The 22,905-nt window shown below is 49.1% G+C and overlaps 9 protein-coding genes across 9 annotated transcripts; 3 read left to right on the top strand and 6 right to left on the bottom strand.

Moving 5' to 3' along the window:
* Nucleotides 1-2,631: 2,631 nt before the first annotated feature.
* Nucleotides 2,632-3,764, bottom strand: BDP81DRAFT_111534 (uncharacterized protein). The gene is made up of 3 exons (XM_060581484.1): nucleotides 3,371-3,764; nucleotides 2,884-3,310; nucleotides 2,632-2,833 (listed from the first exon to the last, which is right to left on the bottom strand). The coding sequence occupies exons 1-3, from the start codon at nucleotides 3,672-3,674 to the stop codon at nucleotides 2,788-2,790; spliced, it is 777 nt and encodes a 258-aa protein (XP_060440125.1). The 5' UTR covers nucleotides 3,675-3,764; the 3' UTR covers nucleotides 2,632-2,787.
* A 405-nt stretch (nucleotides 3,765-4,169) lies between these two features.
* On the bottom strand, nucleotides 4,170-5,824 carry BDP81DRAFT_453753 (uncharacterized protein; the record flags this gene model as incomplete). Its single annotated transcript, XM_060592861.1, has 6 exons — nucleotides 4,170-4,595; nucleotides 4,876-4,911; nucleotides 5,073-5,324; nucleotides 5,378-5,445; nucleotides 5,523-5,645; nucleotides 5,701-5,824. The coding sequence occupies 6 exons, from the start codon at nucleotides 5,822-5,824 to the stop codon at nucleotides 4,170-4,172; spliced, it is 1,029 nt and encodes a 342-aa protein (XP_060440124.1).
* A 2,085-nt stretch (nucleotides 5,825-7,909) lies between these two features.
* On the bottom strand, nucleotides 7,910-9,854 carry BDP81DRAFT_437972 (histidine acid phosphatase). Its single transcript, XM_060591278.1, has 4 exons — nucleotides 9,600-9,854; nucleotides 9,405-9,538; nucleotides 9,195-9,343; nucleotides 7,910-9,137 (listed from the first exon to the last, which is right to left on the bottom strand). Exons 1-4 carry the CDS (start codon nucleotides 9,754-9,756, stop codon nucleotides 8,033-8,035), a joined length of 1,545 nt encoding a protein of 514 aa, XP_060440123.1. The 5' UTR covers nucleotides 9,757-9,854; the 3' UTR covers nucleotides 7,910-8,032.
* A 344-nt stretch (nucleotides 9,855-10,198) lies between these two features.
* Nucleotides 10,199-11,247, top strand: BDP81DRAFT_398658 (uncharacterized protein; the record flags this gene model as incomplete). The annotated part of the gene is made up of 3 exons (XM_060588489.1): nucleotides 10,199-10,216; nucleotides 10,746-11,058; nucleotides 11,141-11,247. 3 exons carry the CDS (start codon nucleotides 10,199-10,201, stop codon nucleotides 11,245-11,247), a joined length of 438 nt encoding a protein of 145 aa, XP_060440122.1.
* Nucleotides 11,248-11,999: 752 nt separating this feature from the next.
* BDP81DRAFT_484360 (uncharacterized protein) lies at nucleotides 12,000-13,217 on the bottom strand (the record flags this gene model as incomplete). Its single annotated transcript, XM_060595105.1, has 3 exons — nucleotides 12,000-12,870; nucleotides 12,913-13,008; nucleotides 13,170-13,217. 3 exons carry the CDS (start codon nucleotides 13,215-13,217, stop codon nucleotides 12,022-12,024), a joined length of 993 nt encoding a protein of 330 aa, XP_060440121.1. The 3' UTR covers nucleotides 12,000-12,021.
* Nucleotides 13,218-15,661: 2,444 nt separating this feature from the next.
* Nucleotides 15,662-16,727, top strand: BDP81DRAFT_453749 (uncharacterized protein; the record flags this gene model as incomplete). The annotated part of the gene is made up of 2 exons (XM_060592860.1): nucleotides 15,662-15,963; nucleotides 16,019-16,727. The coding sequence occupies 2 exons, from the start codon at nucleotides 15,662-15,664 to the stop codon at nucleotides 16,725-16,727; spliced, it is 1,011 nt and encodes a 336-aa protein (XP_060440120.1).
* Nucleotides 16,728-17,416: 689 nt separating this feature from the next.
* Nucleotides 17,417-19,879, top strand: BDP81DRAFT_330602 (uncharacterized protein; the record flags this gene model as incomplete). The annotated part of the gene is made up of 6 exons (XM_060585415.1): nucleotides 17,417-17,792; nucleotides 17,844-17,915; nucleotides 17,990-18,204; nucleotides 18,257-18,708; nucleotides 18,804-19,352; nucleotides 19,435-19,879. 6 exons carry the CDS (start codon nucleotides 17,417-17,419, stop codon nucleotides 19,877-19,879), a joined length of 2,109 nt encoding a protein of 702 aa, XP_060440119.1.
* A 536-nt stretch (nucleotides 19,880-20,415) lies between these two features.
* BDP81DRAFT_464703 (uncharacterized protein) lies at nucleotides 20,416-21,243 on the bottom strand (the record flags this gene model as incomplete). Its single annotated transcript, XM_060594181.1, has 2 exons — nucleotides 20,416-20,701; nucleotides 20,762-21,243. The coding sequence occupies 2 exons, from the start codon at nucleotides 21,241-21,243 to the stop codon at nucleotides 20,416-20,418; spliced, it is 768 nt and encodes a 255-aa protein (XP_060440118.1).
* A 951-nt stretch (nucleotides 21,244-22,194) lies between these two features.
* BDP81DRAFT_453746 (uncharacterized protein) lies at nucleotides 22,195-22,628 on the bottom strand (the record flags this gene model as incomplete). The annotated part of the gene is made up of 2 exons (XM_060592859.1): nucleotides 22,195-22,346; nucleotides 22,451-22,628. The coding sequence occupies 2 exons, from the start codon at nucleotides 22,626-22,628 to the stop codon at nucleotides 22,195-22,197; spliced, it is 330 nt and encodes a 109-aa protein (XP_060440117.1).
* Between the last annotated feature and the right edge of the window lie 277 nt (nucleotides 22,629-22,905).

Below are 22,905 nucleotides of genomic sequence, written 5' to 3'. Positions count from 1 at the left end.
CTTAGTTCACCTCGACTTTTACCCACCGGCCATGCACAGGTACAGCAGTTCGATCAACACTTCTTGGTGCACATAACGTGGTCGTTACCCCTCCACCCCACCTTACCCTGACCGACGGGCGACGCGTCGAGCAACCGAGAACTACGAGAACTACGGTATTCAAGACTACCACCCGACTCCGACTCGGACGGCACTCCGATACGCCAATATGGAGAACGAACAACCGGAATTGAAGTGGTCTGCACCATTTGCCGTCGTCCCTCCCATCAAATCCGCCTCTAGAGACTTGCGCGGTGACAAGATCCTGCTTCCCCAGTCTGCCCTCGAACAACTGCTTGCAGCGTCCCCGAGGCCACCCGCGCCCTCCAACTCGACCTTCACTTCCTACGATCCCTTCAATCCCTACGCGCGACAGCAGCAGAGTCTCTACCATGAAACTTCCCAGCAACTGCCGAATCCCTTAATGTTTCGGTTGGTGAACCAAAAGAACGGAAATATGGTGTACGCCGGCATCCGCGAGTTTTCCGCCGAGGAAGGGGAAATTGCGCTGGGCCCCTATCTCATGGATGCTCTAGGACTACTTCCTACCGACTTTTCTGACAAGCCTTCCACCAAAGAACCATCTGATGTGACCTCTGACATGGTCATGGATACTCAACCACGGTTGACGGTGCACGCCAAGCAACTACCCAAGGGCACCTACGTCCGCCTCAGACCCCTCGAAGCCGGCTACGACCCCGACGACTGGAAGTCGCTTCTCGAACGCCAACTGCGCGAAAGCTACACAACCCTCACAAAAGAAACAGTCCTGTCCGTTCGCGGTGTCAAGGGCGAAGATTTCAAGTTTTTGGTCGACAAATTCTTGCCAGAAGGCGACGGTATTTGCGTGGTTGATACAGATTTGGAGGTGGATATCGAGGCTTTGAATGAGGAGCAGGCCCGTGAAACTATGCGCCAGATCATGGCCAAAGCTCAACCTGATACTGCCAATGGAAGCTCAAAAGGAGGCGAGATCGACGTGTGGAAGCCTGTCAGCGGCCAGGTCTTGCAAGGGGAATACGTCGATTACGAACTACCCTCCTGGGACCGCACCCGGCCCTTGACTATCCAGCTTTCCGAGCTCCCTCACCCCGATCAAATCGACCTATTTGTCAGTCCGAGATCATCACGACAGCGAGCACGGCCACGGAAGTCCGAGTACGTCTTTGGCAACTTCAATCCTGCCGAAGACGGCACCAAGTCCATCACTATACAGCCCACCAATGTCGAAATTGAGGCTGCTGAGGAGCTTCTCATTTCGATATATTGCTACCCGCTGGTAGGCGATGATCATGCTCCAAACCCGGCGCCTTTTCAACTCAGGGCCAGAGCTGAGGTTGGGGGAGGATCAAGAGATATGGCCCACTCGGAACACGCGGAGTTTAAGTCTCCCGACGAAGAGCAGTGTAAGAACTGTCTGCAATGGATTCCTAAGCGGACAATGGTCTTGCATCAGAACTTCTGTCTCCGGAATAATGTTTCCTGCCTGAAGTGCCAACGTGTCTTCAAGAAAGCGTCGGACGAGTGGGAGGCTCACTGGCATTGCGAGCATGACGATGCTTTTGGAGATTCGCCGGCGAGCAAAGCCAAGCATGATGCCCTGCGTCATACTGAAGAGAAGTGTCCTGGCTGTGATTACACTGCCCCGTCTCTCGTGGAATTGGCACTGCACCGCACAAGTGTCTGCCCTGGTAAACTCATTCTTTGCCAGTTCTGTCACCTCGAGGTACCGCAAGAGGGAGACCCTTTCAATCCATCGGCAGAAACAATTTTGTCAGGCTTGACTGCACATGAGCTAGCAGATGGTGCGAGAACCACCGACTGCCACTTGTGTGGTAAGATCGTGCGGATGCGAGATATGTCAGCTCATATGAAGCACCACGAGTTAGACAAAGTCTCTCGAAGGAAGCCCGACACTTGCCGCAACATCAACTGTGGTCGAACTCTACATGGTGTTGGATCAGCTGGAGCTGTCGGTGCCGGAACAGCGATGGGCCAGGGACCTGGTAATGATCTTGGTCTCTGCTCCTTGTGCTTCGGCCCCCTGTACGTCAGCATGCACGACCCGGAAGGCAAAGCCCTCCGGCGACGCATCGAGAGAAGATACCTCAGCCAGCTGATGACGGGTTGTGGCAAAAAGTGGTGTGGAAACGAGTGGTGCAAGTCAGGGAGGACAAATCTTGGACTTGAAGCGAAGGGTGGCAGCGCGCAGGCCGCTCTCCCGCTTGTGAAGCCACTCGTGCAAAGTATTCCCGAGTTGAAAGACCCCATGCACTTTTGTGTGGACGAGGCTTCACAACGACGGAGAAAACTGGCGGAAATGCTGGCGGGTGAGGGTGTATGGGATTTTGAATGGTGCATTGCCGCATGCGAGGCAAGCTCGGGAGATTTGGATAAATCGCGAGAATGGCTGATCAATTGGGCGCCTACTAGATAATGGGGAAGGCATCCAGCATTTTGGGCACACATCGAGAGAAGTCCACGGGCGTTAGCAGGTATAGAGCATTGTTGATACCACATAGACATGAAAAGGCGTATTTGAGACCGGGTTCTCGACGTTGAATAAGATAATGGCAACTACCTCTAAATGAGACTATAAGTACAATGGGTCACCGGCAAGAGTATGCCGCAAACAGGAAAACCATGCTATCCACGAATTCCGAGCGCCATGACCCTAACTCCACATCTGATTCGGATATCCTGTGAGGTAGGGCGTAGAGGCAGGCGGGAGACCAGTAGCTTGACGTTCTAAAGAGGCTGGTATCCGGCTGTAGACTGGCTGACATATGGCGGTCTTTCAAAAGTCAGCAAATTGTCTGTCTCTGGCTCTAGTTAAGATCTCACCTCATGAGGTTACGCGCGCCAACGATGGCTGCCGCTCCGCCGGCGTAAATGCCGAGGAGCCTACTCCAGCCAGCGTTGCCATAGGCAGATTGACCAACGGACAGCGCGATCAGGTCATAGACTAGACAACCTCCAAAGATCCAGTCACTGACGCTGGACAACAGCCCGAAGCCAACGCCGGTGAGAACCTTAATAGTGGTAGAAGGCTGCTGGTGGACGAAGTACGCCACCGAGCCGTTGTGCAGAAGGTCCAAGACGCCGATGCCAGCGAATGTTTTGGCAACGACGTGGGTGAGAACTGAGTTGACAGACTTGGTGTTCATGGGCGGAAGGCGATTGAAGATGAAGTACAACTGGGCAAGACTGTTGATGATGACAAAAATATTGGCAACCTTCAGGTCAGATTTGTTCCAGAAGATCATCCATGCTGTTGGAGATAGTTAGCGCCGCTAGAATGACACAACATGTAATAGGGAGTGCTACTTACTGGCAATACACAAATTTCCTATGGCATAGAAAGGCGCAAAGTCAACCATTGTGCCCACGTCGGGGGCCATGGGCTCTACTTTGGGGTCTGCTTTGTACAAGCGATAAAGCCAAGCAAGCTGAAACAGTTGTTGGGGGAAGAAAAACCCAGCAATGAAGAAAGGCTGAGGTGACCAGAACGATAGGTTGGCATCGTGAACATCCTTCATGTTGGGACTGCTAAGCATGCCATAGTTTTGAGCTGCAAAGTCGACAGCGAAGGATAGCGGGGCCAGCCATTTGGCGGTAGACAGTGAGACGCCCATATTGATGATGTTAGTTTTGCTAGCAATATCGCACACGGAGACTTCTGGCAGCTTTGATGGAGAATACAAGTCCTACTGCGTTGTGATGGTCAAATCGCGGTCTTGAAGGCGGTCTTATTGGTTTGAGGAAGGTGATTTCCCAATGACGCTTGCAATTGGTGTAATGCGTCAGTGGTGTTGATGAACGGCACAAAGCCTCGAACTCGGACACTTCATAAGCCGACCTCCGACGATCCGGTGATTTCGCAAAGGTTACAAGCTCATGACGCGGACTCCCTGGGAATTCTCCGTGCAGCTGGCTGCCTTTACCATTGAGTATTTCTCTACGTCATTGATTTTCGGTGGCCTGGAGAAGGCCGCCGACAGAGACCCCATATTTCCCGACTTGTTCTGCCGCACGGTCCGCTCACGAGCTACTACCGGGTCTCCACCTGACACCCGCTGAAATTCGGATCCGACACGGTGATGGTACGTTTCTTGGTATGATTTCTATGTCTATTTGCCCTCACTCCTGACTTTCTCATTAAAATTTCCTGTAGGGAAGAAAATCTCTTCGGGTATGCCAACTATATTACCCGCATCGCGTTCCACGTCGTAGTCCAGCTCTAGCTCAAGCTCAAGTTTCTGCAGATTGCCAATGCTGTTGCCGTCTCTAGTAGCATCGGTGCGTAGCGTTTCGTGCGGACCCTCGCTTGCCGTGACCGAAGCTCTGATAGGCCGGCTCAATACACTGAGAGGATACGTTAGGGTCCTGACAGTAGAACCTGACCCGATAGTGCAGTATCTCTCCTGGCCACTGCCATACTTTGATGGGAATCGTGGTTTCTGTCTCGTTTGACCAATCGTTTTGATGGCTCGTGGTGGTGTATCGATGCTAGCTATACCAAATGGCTGAGACGAGCATGGCAGTTTTTGGACAACCTTTCGTAAGGAGGGCACACATGAACAGACAATCAAGGTGCTGATCTCTGCTTCAGACCACAACATTGGGGTTGCAAGATCATCTTTGGCGATTTTGTCAGCTACTCAGGATAAGTCTCTGAATTGGTATTGGCTCACGTGTATCATCGATGCCCATCTCGGTAACGGAGTGCATACGGATAACAGAAATAGCGACAACCGTAAAGATTCGTCAGAATATTCTTTTGCGTTCGATTCTCTTCAAGCAAATAGGGAAGCCTAATAGTGGATATGAACTCACAGTAGACCCAGTGACAACATGGCGATAAGTCCAAGTCTTTTCACAAGTGGCAGCTGTAACTTCCACAACGTAGGAATAGGCTGTATGAATAAGATCAGGTCGGTGCAGAGATTGAAGCCAAACTAAGATGTTCAACGGTCAGTCCGACGTCCTCTTTCACCCATATGATGTGACCAGGATTGGGACTATTCACTCACGCCGCTCCACCAGAGAACAGGAAGGTCAAGACAACTCCCTTCCATGCCGACCGTCCAGGCTTTCGCGATCGGTTTACATTGGAATATTGGAATGAGGCTCTCTTCGATGGCCTGACAGCAGAGGAAGAGGATGATGGCCTTGTTCATCATCACCAGTCTTCTATCTGGTAGCATTCGTAGGTAAAGAACGGCGAAAGACATCTTGGCAAGAGCCAGACCATAGCTGTACGTTGCCGAAGTCGCGATAGTCAACTTTTCCTCAAGTCAGCCACTGTAACCTGTCGGCCATAGAAGTGATTACTCACTTTGAGAAACTGCTCGTAGTCGGAAATACTGACATCTTGGTGATGTCTGCCGAATCCTGAATGGGCCGCTGTGCATGTTGGTTATCAGTGTTCGAAAGCCGCAACTATCAGGTAATTGGAATGCTGTGGCCGAGGCTTAACTTACAGATCATAGTTACAGTAAACATGGCCATCGCAAAAACCTGCAGATCACTACATGTTAAATCCTCTTTGCGCACAGTATGGGAAGCCAAGTTGACTTTGCGCACCCAGCTAGCAGTGATAAGAACTGTACTATGCGTTAGTAGTCTTGATTCAATTCCACTGCCACAAACCTCACATACCATCATCGAGGCCGCAAGTTCTGAGACTTTTCCTTACGGCCATCCGTATCGAAATAACCAACGTGGTGACACATATCATGGCTACTGTCGAACCGATAAGCGCTTCTACCATACTATCCGCCATGGTACGCGCTCCTGTGGCCACCGGCAAGGCTATGATATTTGCGACATGTGCCGCAACCAAATCAAATCCGCAAGATTTCGAAGGCTCCTCAACGGTGGTCGGCACTTTACAGTTGAGAGAATGACACTTCACGCCTGCAGAATCAAAAGTGTCTTCGCCTCAGCCCATGATTCTAGGCGCGTGGGGTGACCATGAGATGGAATCTCAGGCGGATCGAATGAATGCAGGTGAGAGGGCTCAGAAATTTGGCATCAGTGTTCCGGGCATCATATGACAAACGAATGACATAAGAAGGCGCTGTCGACTTTACTTATGAATGGTAGTGGGCTGGTCGAGCTGCAACAAGCGATGCTCGGTCCACGCAGCATCGCGAATTAAGTTTTCCCAAGCCGGGCTTGAACTAGTCAGTTGCTCGCCATGTTTAAGACCCTATTCCGGGGTGGGTGGGCTATCACACGTGGACGGGTTGAGTCGAATAGCTTCTCTGCGTCAATGCGTTGGCCGCCGGAATTGTGCAAAAGCCAAAGGATGGCCGAGAAGGTTGCTGCCAGAATCAGGTGATTTAGCAATGATAGTAGCAGCCTATGCAGGTGTTGCTTGATCGCGGTCTTTGATCTCCGGAATATGAACTAGGTCCGAGCAACCTTTCTCTAGGAACATGGATGCAAATGAGACCAATCCATCTTGTGAACTTGGAGGGGGAATCAGACGCGAACTTAAAGGACCCCATTAGCGCGTGGTGAGAGTTCCATTCAAGCAACCCATCGCAAGCTTTTGCCTTTCATCATAAAGGCAAACTGTGAACGTGGTTGATCAAGTTTACAGCAAGCATCATTACTTTGACACCCCCATCAACGTGGAATCTCTTGGCACCCACGTGCAAGTGACAACGGTCCCCGGTCCAAACGTATCGGAGTCCCGCGTCTTCAGGCAGAAGCTCGCAATCAAACATGAGGCAGCAAAGCAATGAAATTTCATCACGATGAATATTTCTGCATGGATCAATGTGCGTCTACGTGACTCAAACACCATTTTCAAGTTCACCCATGGCCCCAGTGCCCCAAAAACTTTCGCGTACGAAGGCGACTGAGGTCTGTACTTCACTGGGTGAGCACAGGACCGATGTATGGACTGACGGAGGATACTAGATGGAACGTTTCGCTGCATTAGCACAGCAGTACAAATGATCGCAGAGCTGTAGCAACAGAACCATCTCTATAATATGCACGCTGTATAAATACCAGCCACAATTGCCATATGGATTCCATAAGGTAGTTCACAAACACCAATCTGGTCTCGCTATCTCACGGCGATTATGATGTTAAAGTTCAAGAGGTGCGGGGAATGACGTTGGGATCATCGTCCGCGTTACGCTCTTTATCTGCTGAGACCGACTTCAAACGAGTAAGGGACTAAGCCTGACAGATAATGGATATGAGGGTGACGTAAAGAGGTTTCCCCATAGCTTCAATGTAGCATAATACCTATGCTTGAATCGTGCTTGCAGAGAGCGTTACGTGTGTGAGGTCATATATAAGCAGAACTTCTGTCCTCAAGTTGCGTAGGCTCTAGAAGTCTGTCCCAATGCTTTGTTGGGGCGGTTCGGCAACGAGAGTATGGTATGGTCTGAAGGAGAGAAGAGTGGGAAAGAAGTCAAACAATCGGGAATAATGAAATCCACGGCTTGTTGATTTATTGATGCATGGCACCAATTTGTGGCTCAAGTACCTGCGTCTTCGGGTTGTGGCTGATGTGCTCTTTCGAATAAAATGCTGCCCCGTCGAGGGCAGGAGAGCTCGAGTTCATATGGACAGTGCTTACATCAAAGGAGTGCTACAAGATACCAACGCAGTGAGACCAGTCGAAGTGTCATGAGCTATGGGGTTGAACTCAATCGGCGGAAAACCTGTCGACGCATTGCTATCCATGCCGACAACAGTCTATAGTTGACATGTTGTTATTAATGCACAGAAAAGCTCCAAAGTCGCCTTGCCAACAGCAGTGAGAATGTTTTCCGGTTTTTGTCGGTCACAGAAACTTGTCAAGGACAAGAGGATGGAGTTTGTACTCCGAGAGCACGCCGCGTTTGAACAATAGTATTTAATTGCGAGGAGTTTAATAAATAATACAAGAACTAAAGCTATTCTCCTTTCGTCGGAAAAAAAAAAGACGAGCCTGTCTGGGCTTTGATCCTAACTATCTTGGCCTTCAAGGAGCGACACGGCTTAACCAAGGACTGCTAAGATCGGTGTAGAAACTTGCACCTTTAACCTTTGTCGGTGCTCCAGGTGTGGTAACATTGCAGTTCTGGATCCAGCTACCCTGATTCTCAAGCTTCGTGGCGATATATTGCTTGTAATCCTCCAGCTGACATGAAGAACCAGGGCCGCTGTTGCAAGTGGGTATCGGGTAGACAGCATCATTGAGACGAATGCGGATATAAGTCGCATTCTGGTTGTCTTGAATCGGAGGTGAGGGCTGTGTGCAGTTTGATCTTCTGATCGGTGGGGTCCGTTGGGCAAAACGGGTAGCGTTGCCATTTGTACTGTTCCCAGCACCGACACAGTTCAATCTCTCAAATGCAATAGTCCCTCGCATTGTTGTGAAGCGAGAACTGACGAATGGACGGCTATCATCCTTATACGTAGTTGATAGAGGTTGTTGCTCGTCAAACACCCCAGAAGCGGCTACCAATTGATTAAGCTGTCCATCGTTGAGGAATGAGACGAGAAGCTTTGGCAAACTGAAGGTGCTCCCGTCTTCACGCTTACCGGTTACCGAAGGCCCCTGAACAAAAATGTCCATCAAGGCGTTCAGATAAGGCGTCATCATGGTCTTGGGCACATCGGTACCGAGGCCAACTCCGTAGTAGTAGCGCAGGTCCTGGAAGTACTCATACTGGAGGAATTCTTTATCGGAAAAGATATCACACCAAGGTGAGAGACGGCCAGTGATCTGACTTTCGAACCCGCAAAGGTAGGGTATTTGCGACACGTCACTTTGCGTGAGTGTGAGGTTTCCATCGATGAGTGCTTGCAGGCGGGCCAGAATTGGAGGGATGTAGACGTTGTTCCATGCGGTCACGTACTCACCTCCCTCGGTATCTTTGAAAGTTGGGCACATGTCAGAGGGCGCCAATGAGTCGCCAATGCCAGCGGTAAAACCTCGAGATGTCACGGAAACAATGTCACCGAGCAAGGTGGCATTGGTTCCTAAGAAACCACGGACAAACAACTTGGCAGTCTGTAGGACCCGAGAATAGTTGTTGGCCCAGACCATGAAGTCTTCTCCTTCAGTGTATAGGTCCGGATACCTGACACAATTAGCATAGCCCTCTCGTGGTACTTGGATGTCATCGAGCAGAACTTACCTCGTTCGCAAGGTATATCCAAGATCGTGGGCCTCTTTGTAACCCGTTGGACTCAAATTTGCAATTTGAGATGATGGGTTGGTTAGAGCTGTTTGCCATCGCGGTAGAAAGCTTAAGCTGCCAGAAGCAGTGTAGTTTCCGGCTTGGAACTGCACGCAAAGTATTTAGCTATGAGCGAACGTGCCTCAGATGCTAGTCAAAGGAACTGACCCGTTCCTGCATCGAAACCCAGCCATTGTAAGCGCCAGTGTCTGGGTATCTCGATCCATGCCGGGACACATATGCTGCTTGGTCGACATAACAGTTTTCCGGAATTTCGGGTGAGATCCCGTTGACATTGGGCCCTGACGAGTCACTGAATGTAAGCGGAGCTGCACAGCCAAAACGAAGGCTGAGTCGTTGTACCTGCAAACCAGGGCCCGTTTGCGCCTAGGTGTTCAAGAGGGTGCTCAGCAGTTTCACTGGCCGGCAAATTGATGTCTTGAACTGGCGCAAGAAGTCTTGAATTCCCCTCAACCAGCATTGCCGCGAGGCATACCAGACCGAGCTTGATGGGTGCCATTATGATTTCTTTTTCTGTGATGCGCGACAGGAGATATTTTGATTCGACGTAGGCTGTCAATTCCTCATTATATGCAATCTCATTTAGCCATCGGCCCGGTCATTGCCGGCCACGTGCTCTTATCATGTTGTTTACATTCAATCGTCTTGCGTGGGCCATTGCGCCCATTCGGGCAGGGTGTCATTGGCATCGCCAGACACGTGATGAATGCATTAATGTGATTCGACAGCTAGGACGAGGTTGTGGGGAGCAAACGGGCATGGAATCCCAGAAAAGACGTTTTCTCCGTACGTACTTCCACTAGCGTTGCCGATGACCCTTACCCCAGCCTCAGGGCCTGTTTCTGGAGACACCACGACAAACAATGAACAGAAGTGGGTTTTTTTAAACCTAGTCTCTTGAAGGAAGTCCTATTGACATTCACGTCTCGGTATGTTAGAATATGTCTCTATCAGAGCACGTAGAGCCATTCCGCTGTTCACTTAGTAATATGAAAGAGCGAACAAGTCACACGTGAACATCTCTAGAAGTTCGAATTCATACCTAGTAATCACAGTGACTTTCGAAAAGTTAAACAACAATCTAGATGGCAGTTGAATAGTAATTTGCTACAATATCGGGGGGCGATTACTTCAGATAGTTGAGATAGAGAAAGAGAAGTGGAAGGCCAAGAGCAATTCTAACTAACATAAGAGCGATTTAAATAACTATGCCGTTGAAATTGGGAAGGCGTTGACGCTCTGATGGAAATCAAATTTCAAGTTGAAAGTTAACCAGGAACATCCGTAAGTAGCACATAACTAAGTTCTTTAAGTGAAATCGCTTCACTCCGCTACTCACATTCGCCTAGCCATTCTATATATTCTTATATATAAAACAGATCGACAGAAGCGACAGGAATCGAGCCTGGTCTATCTTCACAAATAGTAAGAACGATGATAAGTTAGACGCACCGGCGGACGAGGCTAACGCGACTAGGAAGACTTTAGGCCGAGGACTCGTGCTTCAGCATCGCGGCCGCAAACGGCATCTCGGAGGCTCAATTCCTGTCGTGGAACCCCTCCGTCGGCGCAAACTGCGGCGGCATGTGGGCGGCCGCCTACGTCTGTGTGCGCACCCTCGACTTTGTGTCCCCGACCACCGCCACGCCTACAACCACGACCTCCCCGACGACGACAAAGACGCCCGGCAACGGCATCGAGACTCCCCAGCCGACCCAGCCAGGCATGATCTCCAACTGCGATAAGTTCTACTTTGTCAAGACGGACGAGTCCTGTGTTACGCCCGCCGCAACTTGTCACTGTGGGCGCGTAGCTATATAATGCAGAACAAGGGACAATGATGCCGGAGTCATCATTATCGAAGCTTTTGCTTTGTGCCACAGTTGGTTGCCTTGTCCTGCTCGTAACATCCTGCGCTAGCATCGCGGCCTCGCAGGGCATCTCCGTAGCGCAGTTCCTCGCCTGGAACCCCATGGCTGTATCTGTTTAAGTATTTAAATAGTTATAACAAGATAATAGATTGGGAACTAAGGTATTTCGATTAAAAGTTAATATAGTTAAGTTTGATTATTAGAACCTGGTATATAAGGGGACTATCTTAGGACTAAAATCAATGATGAGATATCTTAACTAATATAAAAGCGAAAATAATATTTATTAGTTATAACTAATAACTTGATTATATATTTAAAGCGTTCTAAATCCTTTATTATTAATATATTTCCTAGGGCTATTATCTATTCGTTACTTAGCCTTCATACTTACTATTTACTTACCTCACTTACCCCTTACTGCGATCGCCCGTCCTTACGGCGGCGGGTGATCCGGCCGCACCTGAGCCACATAGTGGCGGTCTAGTATACTGATACCGGTCATAGTAGAGAGCAAATTCACTTAGCAAACAGTCATATATAGCCTTCTACTAAAACCCTTGCCCAGTCAATTAGATAGCGTCGACTTGGCGAGTTTCAGTTGATTTGAGCAAGTCTCAAGCTTTTCTGAGCAATGACTTTCGTCTTGGACGAGCTCGGAGAAATGCTTCTTGTTATATCGCATTGCATTGGTGAGTGATTCATGAGATATTATGGTAAAGTAATGAGCAATTGTTGGATAAGTTTAAATTGTGGCGATGCCTTTAAATACTGACTCCAGTTTCTCAGAGCTACAACTAGAACTCGTGGTAGAGCTTGTAAGAGAAAGATTATGATCTTATCTATCAATTGATAAATTGCGAACAAGACTCCTTGCTTCAGCTCGCTACTTTCTACGTATAGTATGTGGGTATATCCACCACACCATTGGCAACGTAGTTGTAGCAATCCCCAGAGCAGCCAATATTCCCCCCATTAGTGAGGAGAAGTTTAGGGCTTCCATTTGAGGCGTCAGACTTAGGCCTCGTAATAATCCGGAGTTCTCGGGAGTAAGCTGACCACTGCCCGATGTCGACTACCTTCCAACCGCTTGGATCGACAGCATCGCTATTCACAAAAACCTCTTCCCGACTGTTTCCATTAGCGATGAAAACACCACTCGTGCCATTCGTTCCAGGCTCTGCAATCCAGATGACGAAAGGGTTCCCATTGGGGTTGAGCCTGCCGTCGCCAGGAATAATGGGCTGTAGGTCGGCATCGCTAAAGGTCAGGGGAGAGTCGGAGACTTTGTAGTAGACCGGGCACCCGCTAGCGATAGGGCCGCCACAGAATTCAAAAGTCATCACAAACTTCTGTGAGATGGGGCTATGTGCCACCGTAGCCATACCGGGCCGCAATCCAGCATCCGCCTGGGCAACGTCATCGACTTCATTGCTCCATTGGCGCAGGTCCGTGGTTGTCTTGTGAGAGAGCTTTTGGTTGTGACCGGGATCGACTTGAGTGAAATAATAACACACAAGCTCCCCTTCATGCATCAGCAAGAAAGGCTCCCAGACTGCCTTGTCCCCCCGAGCGACTGTTTCCGGGCCAGGGCCGTAAACTATATGGCTGACGAATGTCCATGCTTTTCCCTGGTCGATGCCGGCATACAAATCAATGTAAACCTGTGAGAGGTTGCGTGGTGTAGAGACACCGGCCAGGAGAATAGTGCCTTGTGGAAACCCCCCAAATGGCCGCGGAAGCTCGTAGAGGAATGGCTGGTACTAAATTCCCCAGCCATTGACCTGATCTTCGACCCTGGAGAAGGAACTGAACGAGGCCCCGCCATCTTCAGACTTGTAGATAGGAGAGTAAGTCAAAGCTGCCGCAGGGTCATAGTCCTCCAAGAGAGAAGGATGGAATGATCAGGCAGTTGAAGAGTTCGGCCGTAAAGAGTTCTCCAGCTGGTTGCAGTCTGCTCGGGATAGAACACGCCATTGTTGTTGAAATTACTCCATGGCTGAGGGCCGGAATTCTTCGATATATGGGCCGCCAAGCTCACAGTGGCCGAGATGGCAACAGTAAATGCCTGGCTGGTAAAAAACCCCATCATTGGATAGAAAAGAGTTTTCCAACGATGTGATGAATAAAGAGGTTTGGGTTGCGATAGATGTTGGTCAGAAGACTTGTGAGATTTGTGCTGAACAAAGAGGCCAACCTTTCGAGAAAAGCATAGGATATTATATATCCGAGCTCATAATGGTCGTATAACTGTGATACGACATTATTACCAAGGCTACTGTTGTGGAGGATATAGAACCGTGTCTTCTCAAAGAGGAAACTGGGCACGTTAGAATCAGAGGCTTCCCCCAATTCCAAGAAATTTGAACGGGGGAAAATAGCTTGCAGTTGGAGAACCAAGCCTATTTTCCAGAGCTTGCTGTGTAAGCACCAATCAGCGTCATTGTTTTCCGATGCTTGGGTCTCATCACTCGTATCTACTTGTGTTAACCAAAGACTTAGTCCCGGTAGATGGAGCTACTTTTGATCGACAGCGGGAAAACTAAGTCCCCCATCGTCTGCATTAGCTTCTCGGCCACTATAGTGAACACATCGACATGGCAGTCAATGAGAAAAGCGCATTCCCCATACCGGTGTCGCTAGGATGTTTCGCTTGTCACAATTCAATCACAGAGCATGTGCCCTTGAATCGACGCCCGGTGCTATTTTGTGAGTTCATTCTTCGTCAATCATAATCATGCGAGGCATTGAAGCATCCCAAACGAGTAATACCTCTCATGGTCACAAACTGCAACGGAATGGTGTAAGCTCTCTTGCCACCTACATCGCGCCGAGCGACATGTACTCACTCCCAACCCCAAAGGGTTCCTCTTGGAATCATACTAAATGAGTTTGAGAGCTATCACGACCTCGTAAACTTGTGAGTCTCTTTCTTCGAGGGACAAGCTCAATGAGAAAAGCCCTTGCCTTAGATGTTCAAATGCTTCGGTGCCAACGTGAGCGTGTAGAACGCAGATTTTTCTGCAGAAACGGCACATCAGCTACGGTAAAACTGTCTTCCTATACCTCAACGGGTATTGTCAATACACCTAAGTGCTCTCAAACTGCAAATTCATTGTTTTCAACACCGAGGTATGACTAGACTTAGTTGATTACTGATGACTTCATTATTCACAGAAATCGATGTTTTTGAGTGAGACGAGAAAAGCAAAAAGTTTCTTCCATTGCATTAAGGGGTCTTTTCGCCGGCTTATATAAAGTAGCGAGATCCTAGAAGCAAGAGTTGGGAACTTCTGTTATGTGCGACATACGAGCTTCTAGGGCGGAATGGAAAAAGGGGTGTAACCAAAAGTATGACCGCCTCTCCAATGTCTAATAAGCTAAGTGACAACTTACGTTACATATATGTACCTCTGGCTGGGTTAGATCTTTTGAAATGGTGATACTTTCGGAATATTAAAATCCACCGAGCAAGAAATGAATGCCCTGCTGATTTCATAAAGGCAATCACCTAAGGGCATTCGCTTCTTCAGCTGATGGTAAAGTGTGAAGAGCGCAGGCCTGATGTTAGTGATTACACCATTGCTATCTCACCAAGTAGTCGGTAGAATATATGGGATCATGGGTAACCACGTGAACAAATCAAAAACGATTGGTGTGGTAGAAGGTGACAGAGAGCATGCGGAAGTGCACTACCCGTCGTCGTCGGGAAACCGGAAGGCTGGGGCTAGCTCAGTCATAATAGTACTTCCGAGCGGCTAGATACGGAGATGCTGCACATGTTAAATCTGTCGGCTACGGACTAATATTAGGGAAGCGTTTCGTTTCGGCTAGGAGGGGTCAGCATCGCCCATGGCCACCATCGGCTAAGGTACACTACCTGAGAGGGCTTAGGTATGCGAAGGTGCGGGAGTCGTATCCGCTTTAAGCCCGCACTGTGTAGATTACACCTTGGCTGTAGTGGGCAGAATCCCCCAAACGTACATATCCGCTACACACGTAAGGTAGCAATAGTGAAAGGACATTAGCCTTTCCGTATTAATGTTACAGACTGAGTGCAGTGGTGCACTCTGTTCCGATGCATGTGGTGGGATGAAATTCAGCGGCCCGGTACGCGACAGTGCGCTTTGCTCGAGTCTGAATCTCACGGATCAAGATGGCCATTGATTGGTGATAGACACGACTCTCTGTGGGCAGTACACACTGCTCATCTGGATTAACGAGGCAAGCAATGAGGCAATACGACTGGTATTGTGGGTTGGTTGGTGATGTTGTGGTGAAGGTGAAAGGTGGCTGCGGTGGGCTGGATCAACCAGGAAGTGGATCGGGCAGCTGCTGCCTCAGGTATCCACAGTCCCACACTCTCTCTGTGTCTACGAAGTATATCGACTTGAGATATAAACTCTCATCGAGCCCCAAGAATCCCTTAGTTGCGGAACATTTTTCACTCTTTCGCTCCCCCAAGCTTCTTAATCTGCCACACAAGCAGCCAAATCCCCTTCACCTTATTTGTAACCCCGCAAATCCTCCATCATGCTCGGGAAAATTGCGCTCGAGGAAGCTTTTGCTCTCCCGCGGTTTCAAGAGAAGACACGCTGGTGGGCAGGACTTTTTGCTATCGACCCTGAAAAGCACGCGGCTGAAATCTCCGATGTTGCGGACATTCGGCTGAACTACATGGATAAACACGGAGTTGGGTTCACCATCCTATCGTACACAGCACCTGGGATTCAGGACATCTGGGACCCCAAGGAAGCACAGCTATTGGCCAAAGAGATCAATGATTACATTGCTCCCGAAGTTAAGAAGCACCCTGAACGTTTCGGCGCGTTTGCGTGAGTCACTCTCCCTTGAATAGCAAGTAATCAGTCTGTGGCTAACCTACGCTAGAACCCTTTCCATGCATGACCCCAAGGCAGCTGCAGAAGAGCTTAGACGATGTGTGACTGAGTACGGCTTTTTGGGCGCCCTTGTCAACGATACTCAGCGGGCAGGCGTTGATGGTGACGACATGATCTTCTATGACGGCCCAGAGTGGGACGTTTTCTGGTCTACAGTGACCGAACTCGATGTGCCTTTCTACCTGCACCCGAGAAATCCCACCGGAACTATTCACGAAAAGCTGTGGGCAAAGCGCTCGTGGCTCATTGGACCTCCGCTGAGCTTTTCGCAAGGAGTCAGTCTGCACGTCCTTGGAATGGTCACGAACGGTGTTTTCGATCGCCATCCCAAGCTCCAGATTATCTTGGGTCACCTAGGAGAGAAAATCCCATTCGACATGTGGCGCATCAATCACTGGTTCGAGGATGTCAAGAAGCCACTGGGGCTGTCTTGCAAGCGAACGATCCGCGAGTACTTTGCAAGCAACTTGTGGATCACGACCAGTGGACATTTCTCCACCACAACTCTTCAGTTCTGCATGGCTGAGGTAGGTGCGGACCGCATTTTGTTCTCGATTGATTACCCTTTCGAGTCTTTCTCGGATGGGTGCGATTGGTATGATGCCCTTCCCATCAATGATAACGACAAGAAGAAGATTGGGCGGGACAATGCCAAGCAGCTCTTCAAGCTGCCGGGGTTCAAGGACAGCGAGGCGTAGAATCAGTTTGGCATGTGTGTTTGTAGGTCGAGATAAATATGGAGGCTTTTGCGAGTTAGAAATATCGTGATGCTTGTCAAGCGGCCAATTGAGCGCAAACAATATTCTAAGAATATTAAATTCGCAATGTTCTATGACTCTGTGAAAAATAGCAAGTAGCTGGAAAGCAATCTCAGACTCGTGACTTCATTACTGATGTGGTGTTTGTTGGCCTCTCCCATACGGATGTTGCAGGATATATCACTTCTCGCTCACTAGAACATCAAGTTTACTCGATATTGACAATGGCATATGAATGGAATCAGTTTCCGAAAAAGCTACTACTAATATGTAATATATAATTCTTCCCGTTGGTGAGGATTCACATGACGAGCTCGAAGTCATGGCGTGTCAAGTGCGGTTTCTGGGGCAGCTGACCAGTAATTACTAACTCTTTCGTGTCGCACTTAATACATCGGAAGCCATTTAGGAGCTTCCGAAAGGGGCATTGTGAGCGGGGTTCGGGGTGCAGGGTCCGGGAGCCGGCAACCGATGTGCCTACTGCAGTCAGAAACTCTCTCTTATCAGGTGCTCCACACAACGGGCGGCAATGTTGACTTGGACTGACTGATCTCTGAACACTTGAGAGAAGGCTTACGCATCTTCATCTCTCGACGATAACCTTTCACCTTCGTGCGCTTCGTACAATCATGCCTCGCCCCAAAGTTCCTGAGAGCCAACGTCAGCGTGCTGCTGAGGCCTGTAGGTTCTGCCGCGAAGCCAAGAAGAAGTGCAGCGGCACTGCACCCTGCAACCAATGTGTTCGTCGTGGTCTCGAACCAGACTGTCGCATGACGTACCTACCCCGGGGTTCAAGAACGAAGAAACCCTCAACTACGAGGGCGAGTAATGCTGGTGGGCGAAGATCACGCGCATCCTTGGAGCATGGTTCCATTACAGTGTCAACAAACCCTCTCGGATTATCGAAGACTCGGTCGCGACGTCACGATGACATTGAGATTGAACAATCTCCAAACCCATTCCCAATGTCTCCTTCACTCTCACAGCAAGAATCCGAAGAAACTAGTAATGATGCGCGTCAAAGTCCCATGTCACCCCGCGAAATTCACACCGTAGAGGATTCTCGGGCGGAATCCTCTTTACTGGCCAATCCAAGTAGATTACTACGGAGTGTACATGGTGAACAAGGTAGGCAGTTGCCGGGTGGCTTGCTTGACCTACTAGTGCACTATCGAGATTGCTGACCTTCAACGCACACATAGTATTTGTTGGAGGCGCTGCAGCAATCTCGTTTCTTCAAACCGTTCGCCAGGTTGTAGTTAGGCAGATTGGCCCCTCACCTTTTTCTCACAATGATGGAATGGAGACGATGCTTGAGGCCGAGTCTCCGGAGGCAAGACGGTCGATCTCATCAGAGGAAGCAGTGGACTTGGGCGATCAGCGACGAATTGATTACTTGAACTGTTACTATACAATTGTAAGAGGCTCACCTTACTCAAACTTGATCATGACTAAGTATAATTCCACAGACAGAAGGTCTCATTAATATCCTGGACTCTGATGACCAAAAGGAACTATTGTGCCCAACTGACAGCATCTCTGCCGGAGTTGCATCACCTGTTGAAGCCGATCACTCCACTGGCAAGGTAGCTTGGCCATCTGAACATTCACCGCACCTCTCAGATGCCATCAGAGACATGGTAATGGCTATAGGCGCACAGTGCAGCAGCGCGCTAGAAGCTCAAGATCACAGCTTTACATTTTTTCGCAAAGCACAACGACAAGCTTTTTCCGGACTGCTAGAAGACCCAGACTTGGACATGGTCAGACTCTTCCTGCTCATGGCCTTCTATATGCTGGGAAATTGCCGCAGAAACACTGCGTACATGTACACATCTATCGCTGTAAGGGCTGCTATCGCACTTGGCCTTCACAGTCAGACAATGTATACATGTGAGCCCAAGTCCCATCAGTGTGGGCTGTTGAAGTAAGTCGTTCCGAGAGCAGCAAATCTCACACCACATCAATGAGTTCTTGTGCATGTTGAATCTCGCTTACATTCACATCACTGTATAGATCGAGAGTCTGGGTAAGTGTTAGAATCCTAGACAAGCTTGTTAGCTCTCTCTTAGGCCGGCCAGCCGCCACGGCAGGAACGGAGGCTAGGCGGCTAGTTGGAGATCTGGCACCCGATTGCAACTACGGATCAAAGTATCTTGTTGCAACATGTGAAATTGTCGAAATCATCAACGATATCAATAACACCCTATATCATGGCAAAGATATTACGGTTCCCGTCGTGGAACAGCTTCTGGTCAACATTGATGGCTGGAAAAGGGATCTCCTCATGCCTTTAGAATGTGCGGAACAGCCTGAAGTTTTGCGGGGATCCGTCGAGGCCAACCGAGTGGCCGTTGCCAAGATCCACGTATCTTGTCTATATTACTTCTCTGTCACACTGGCAACACGGCCGATATTTATTTCTTCCCTCAACAGTCAAGCAGGAAACAAGATCCACCATCCACCGCTGGCTGCGGCTTGTATCGAAGCCGCCGTGTATCTGGCACAGACTTGTGCTGATGCTCTGAAGGCTGGATTACTCGAGAGAAGCATGTGCATCCTGAAGTATGATTCAAGTTTCTTGGTCTCAGCATTCGCTTTCTTCCGGCAAGAGTCGTCCTGAAATAGTGCTAATACTCCCTCCCAGAGCTTTAGTATTTTCTGCGGGACTGATCCTCGGCGTGGAGTGCTTCGCAAAGGTCAGCACCGACCTCGAGACTGATAAAGCATTCCAAGGAGCCATGAATGTTTTGAATTTTCTTGCTGGCCAAAGCCCACAAGCCGCGCATTATTTAGAGATATTGACGTCGTTGGCAACCGCCATTGCAGAGCGTCGCTCGAAGTCCCACAACGTTGGGAGCAGTCGATATGTTTCAAGGCTTTTCAACATTGAAAGTCTAGGCAGCGTAAGCGGTAACAACCAGGAGGGATGTGCAGAGGTTGAGCCGTCCTGGGCTCCGAATCGAGCAGTGATTGAACAAGGACCCTTTGACGTTTGGCCTGGGGCTGACGGGGGCTTGTTGAACTGGAGTGAACTCCAGTTTGACGATAGCGATCTACATATTGACTGGCAAAGCTTGAGCGTATTTTAAAACAACAGAGGGAGTTTTACAGTTGCTTTCTCAGAAAGGGAATGTGGAGGAGAGGTAATTGTCAAATGCTATGGGCACTTAAACCATCAGAACATCAACCCGATCATACCAAAAACTCAAATCTTCACAATCATGGGAAGTTACTTCATACAAGAACATGATTTGATTGAGATTTCTCACAAACGGTACAGCGTAGAAAGTACAGTTCTTTCTGAGTGCGACTTCGTAAAAGAGCGAGCACCTCGGTAACACATATTACGATTACGGTGATGACACTCACCACGGCAAGAATTGCACAATATTGCAATAGCTCATAATCTTGTAACTAAAGATCCTGGGGCTTGATGGACCGACGGTCCTCCAACAAAGCGTTCTCTGCGTCAGAGTCGAACCAGTGTAATTTTCATACCACGTTGCTTTTTTGTTGTTTTGCTGATTATGATAACTCGCCAAAGCTAAGATCAGTAAGGCAACCTTTGTATTTACATTTGTATGTAGGTATACGACCTATGAGTCTCCTTCTTGCCTTTGTTCTGTTATACCTCATTGCTATTACTTCGGACCCAGCACCCTGAGAATCCAACCCTGACGAGCGTCGCTTCGGTTCGATTTGATCCGTAGATATCTTTGAGAAAGTCGGCACAATGCTCCGTATGGAACGAGTTGACAATTATCGCATCAAATACGGTTCGTTCCTCGAAAAGAGTCCAGAATTGTTTTTTCCATAGCATTGAACAGTGATTGAGATGGTCCCGAATCGAAGTATAGTAGACTTCTTGGTCACCCATTGCTTCCGCAGCTATGGGCTGTGTTAAGTTTTGGCTGTAGCATGATCGTTAGTCTGAATACAATTCCCAATGAGTTGATCATTCATTAACATACTCCGCGAAAGCATTCCAGCTATCGTCATCCTTGTATTCCGTTTCGAACTCCCGGTCGTAGCATTGTGACGGAACCCAATAGTTTAACAAGGTATCGTACTTGCAACCCATCTTCTTCGCCTCAACTGTGGAATTTCCGCAAGAGATGAATTCGGCATTGGTAGTGACATTGTGAAAAGCAGCGATGTAATCACTGGACGTTGGAGTTCGGTTTCCCCCGCCTTCTCCGTCGGTAACGTTGCCGCCCGTGTGTCTGTTCAGAGAATTGGGTACCAGAAGGTAGAACGCTGCGACCCATAAGAGGGATGTTGCGAGGCAAACGAGCACGTCTCGAAGAAGTCGGCCAGGGCGTGATGTTCTTAGAGCTTGTTGTTGTCGGCGGGAGCTGTCATTGTCCATCTCTTCGTGTTCGTTGGAGATTCGCTTGTTGGGGTCGTCTCGAAAGCCGAGAAAAGGCTCATGGTCCTCCTGTTTTGACTCCATCGTGCCTAATCCCGAGAGCTCGTAGACGGTAGGGCACGTATGTAGTTCTCGATGGTTACCACGTCGTCGTTCGAGTGATCGCTGGTGATTTGCGAGGTTGGAAAAAACGCGGTTCTGGCGAGATTTTGAGCCTACCCTAGACGGGCAAAACAGCCTCGGGGTTCTCACATTATCGCGCGTTTCATGAGTCCGAAACAACAGATAACATAGCCACTTCCGTTTCAGGCCGATCAGGACATTGGTAAATTTGGCGCTCGTCCCATGTTTAAGCAGTGTTTTCGGCGACGAGTTCTGAGCTCGACCATGTTCGAAACAAAAATGAGACGCGAATGTCGAGGTGTAGAGAAGCTCTAGTAAGCGGTCTGGGGAACTTGGTGAGGTAGTTTAACTATGATCCCTCCTGCTGAACACTTTGGGTATACCCGACATTTATGGTGGACCCTCGCGGCAGATGCAGTCCCCACTCACCCCACCACCCCAATGAATATTCATGGGTGACCGAGTTTTCAGCTTTCTGACTGAACATGAACGTTCCTAGTTACCTGATGGAGAAGAGGAGAATTACTTGGGAACAGGAGTGTTCCTCATCTAGTTTCGTACCTTCTTTTCTTGTTGGAACATCAGACTTAATTCTGCCATTTCACAGATTCACAGATTCTGACAGATAGCGCTTTGTATACGCCGCGAGTCAGCAAGCACTCGCTACTTGCATACAAAACATATTGACGGCTATCTGGAGCCATTCATGGTCCTTTCAACTATGCTCAAGGGATGACATCATCGGCCAGCAGAATATCCGCTACCCCAGTCGGCCGGAAGTGATCGACACGGGCATGTTAACATGCACTGACGTGACCAACGCAAGCAATCCTCACGGTGGCGATTTTGCAGTTGTCTTGTCCCGGTCTCATGAACAGTAACCCCTGGGAAAAGTATTAATCAAAACGTCCTCTATGCGACGGCCTCGTATCCAGAGCGAGAGTTGTGAGCGGCGCGGTTCGAGAAAAGCCAGTAGATGACCATGCCGACGATCGGGAAAAGAAAGACGACTAGGCACCAGAGAACCTTGTGGCTGACGGGTCGATCAGATTTGAGAACCTCAACTAAGCAGAAAGCATTGTTAGCATATACAACGTAATTGAATACGGGCAAACGAGGACCTAGATGTCTGGGAGAACTTGAGAAATTGCTTTGGAGGTGGACTCACGGAACACGATGATATCCAATACGAGGACTATGAAACCAAGGATGCCACCACCAGTGCCATACTGCCAGGTGTTGCCGTGAGCTGCGGCGCCGACAGTAGGATCGGATGCGGGAGCGGCGATGGCCAGAAGCGCGAAGCACAGCTGCAGAAGGAACTTGGCGAACACGGCGTTTTGCATCGTGGTTTCGTTTGTTATCGGGAGGGTTGTATGTGGTCAGATTGGACTGAGGTTTGGTGGGTTGGGACGTGATTTGAATGGATGAGTGTTGTGGTGAACAAGTGGCGGGGCTGAAAGATGTCACAGCGGTCTATTCACGAGGGAGAGCAGTTGCATTTTTATTCGCAACGTAGCCATCTAGGTGACGTCACATGTTCGTGTCGTCTGACCAAGACGCGCTTTGCGCTATGCCCTGACAGGTCCATCGAGATACTGCGGAACTTTGGCGGGGTCGATG

This window comes from Colletotrichum phormii, assembly GCF_030913505.1.
Source record: "Colletotrichum phormii strain CBS 102054 chromosome Unknown BDP81scaffold_25, whole genome shotgun sequence".
NCBI classification, from domain to species: Eukaryota; Fungi; Ascomycota; class Sordariomycetes; order Glomerellales; family Glomerellaceae; genus Colletotrichum; species Colletotrichum phormii.
This window is presented reverse-complemented; position numbering and strand designations above follow the sequence as displayed.

Bases quoted from the DNA above. Each gene is read 5' to 3' on its own strand.
- BDP81DRAFT_437972 (XM_060591278.1), bottom strand. From the start codon at position 9,756: ATGGCACCCATCAAGCTCGGTCTGGTATGCCTCGCGGCAATGCTGGTT. The intron at 9,539-9,599 runs GTACAACGACTC...GTGACTCGTCAG, and splicing joins AAACGGGCCCTGGTTTGCAG to GGCCCAATGTCAACGGGATC. The intron at 9,138-9,194 runs GTAAGTTCTGCT...TAATTGTGTCAG, and splicing joins GGATATACCTTGCGAACGAG to GTATCCGGACCTATACACTG.
- BDP81DRAFT_111534 (XM_060581484.1), bottom strand. From the start codon at position 3,674: ATGGGCGTCTCACTGTCTACCGCCAAATGGCTGGCCCCGCTATCCTTC. The intron at 3,311-3,370 runs GTAAGTAGCACT...TATCTCCAACAG, and splicing joins AGGAAATTTGTGTATTGCCA to CATGGATGATCTTCTGGAAC. The intron at 2,834-2,883 runs GTGAGATCTTAA...GACTTTTGAAAG, and splicing joins GGCGCGCGTAACCTCATGAG to ACCGCCATATGTCAGCCAGT.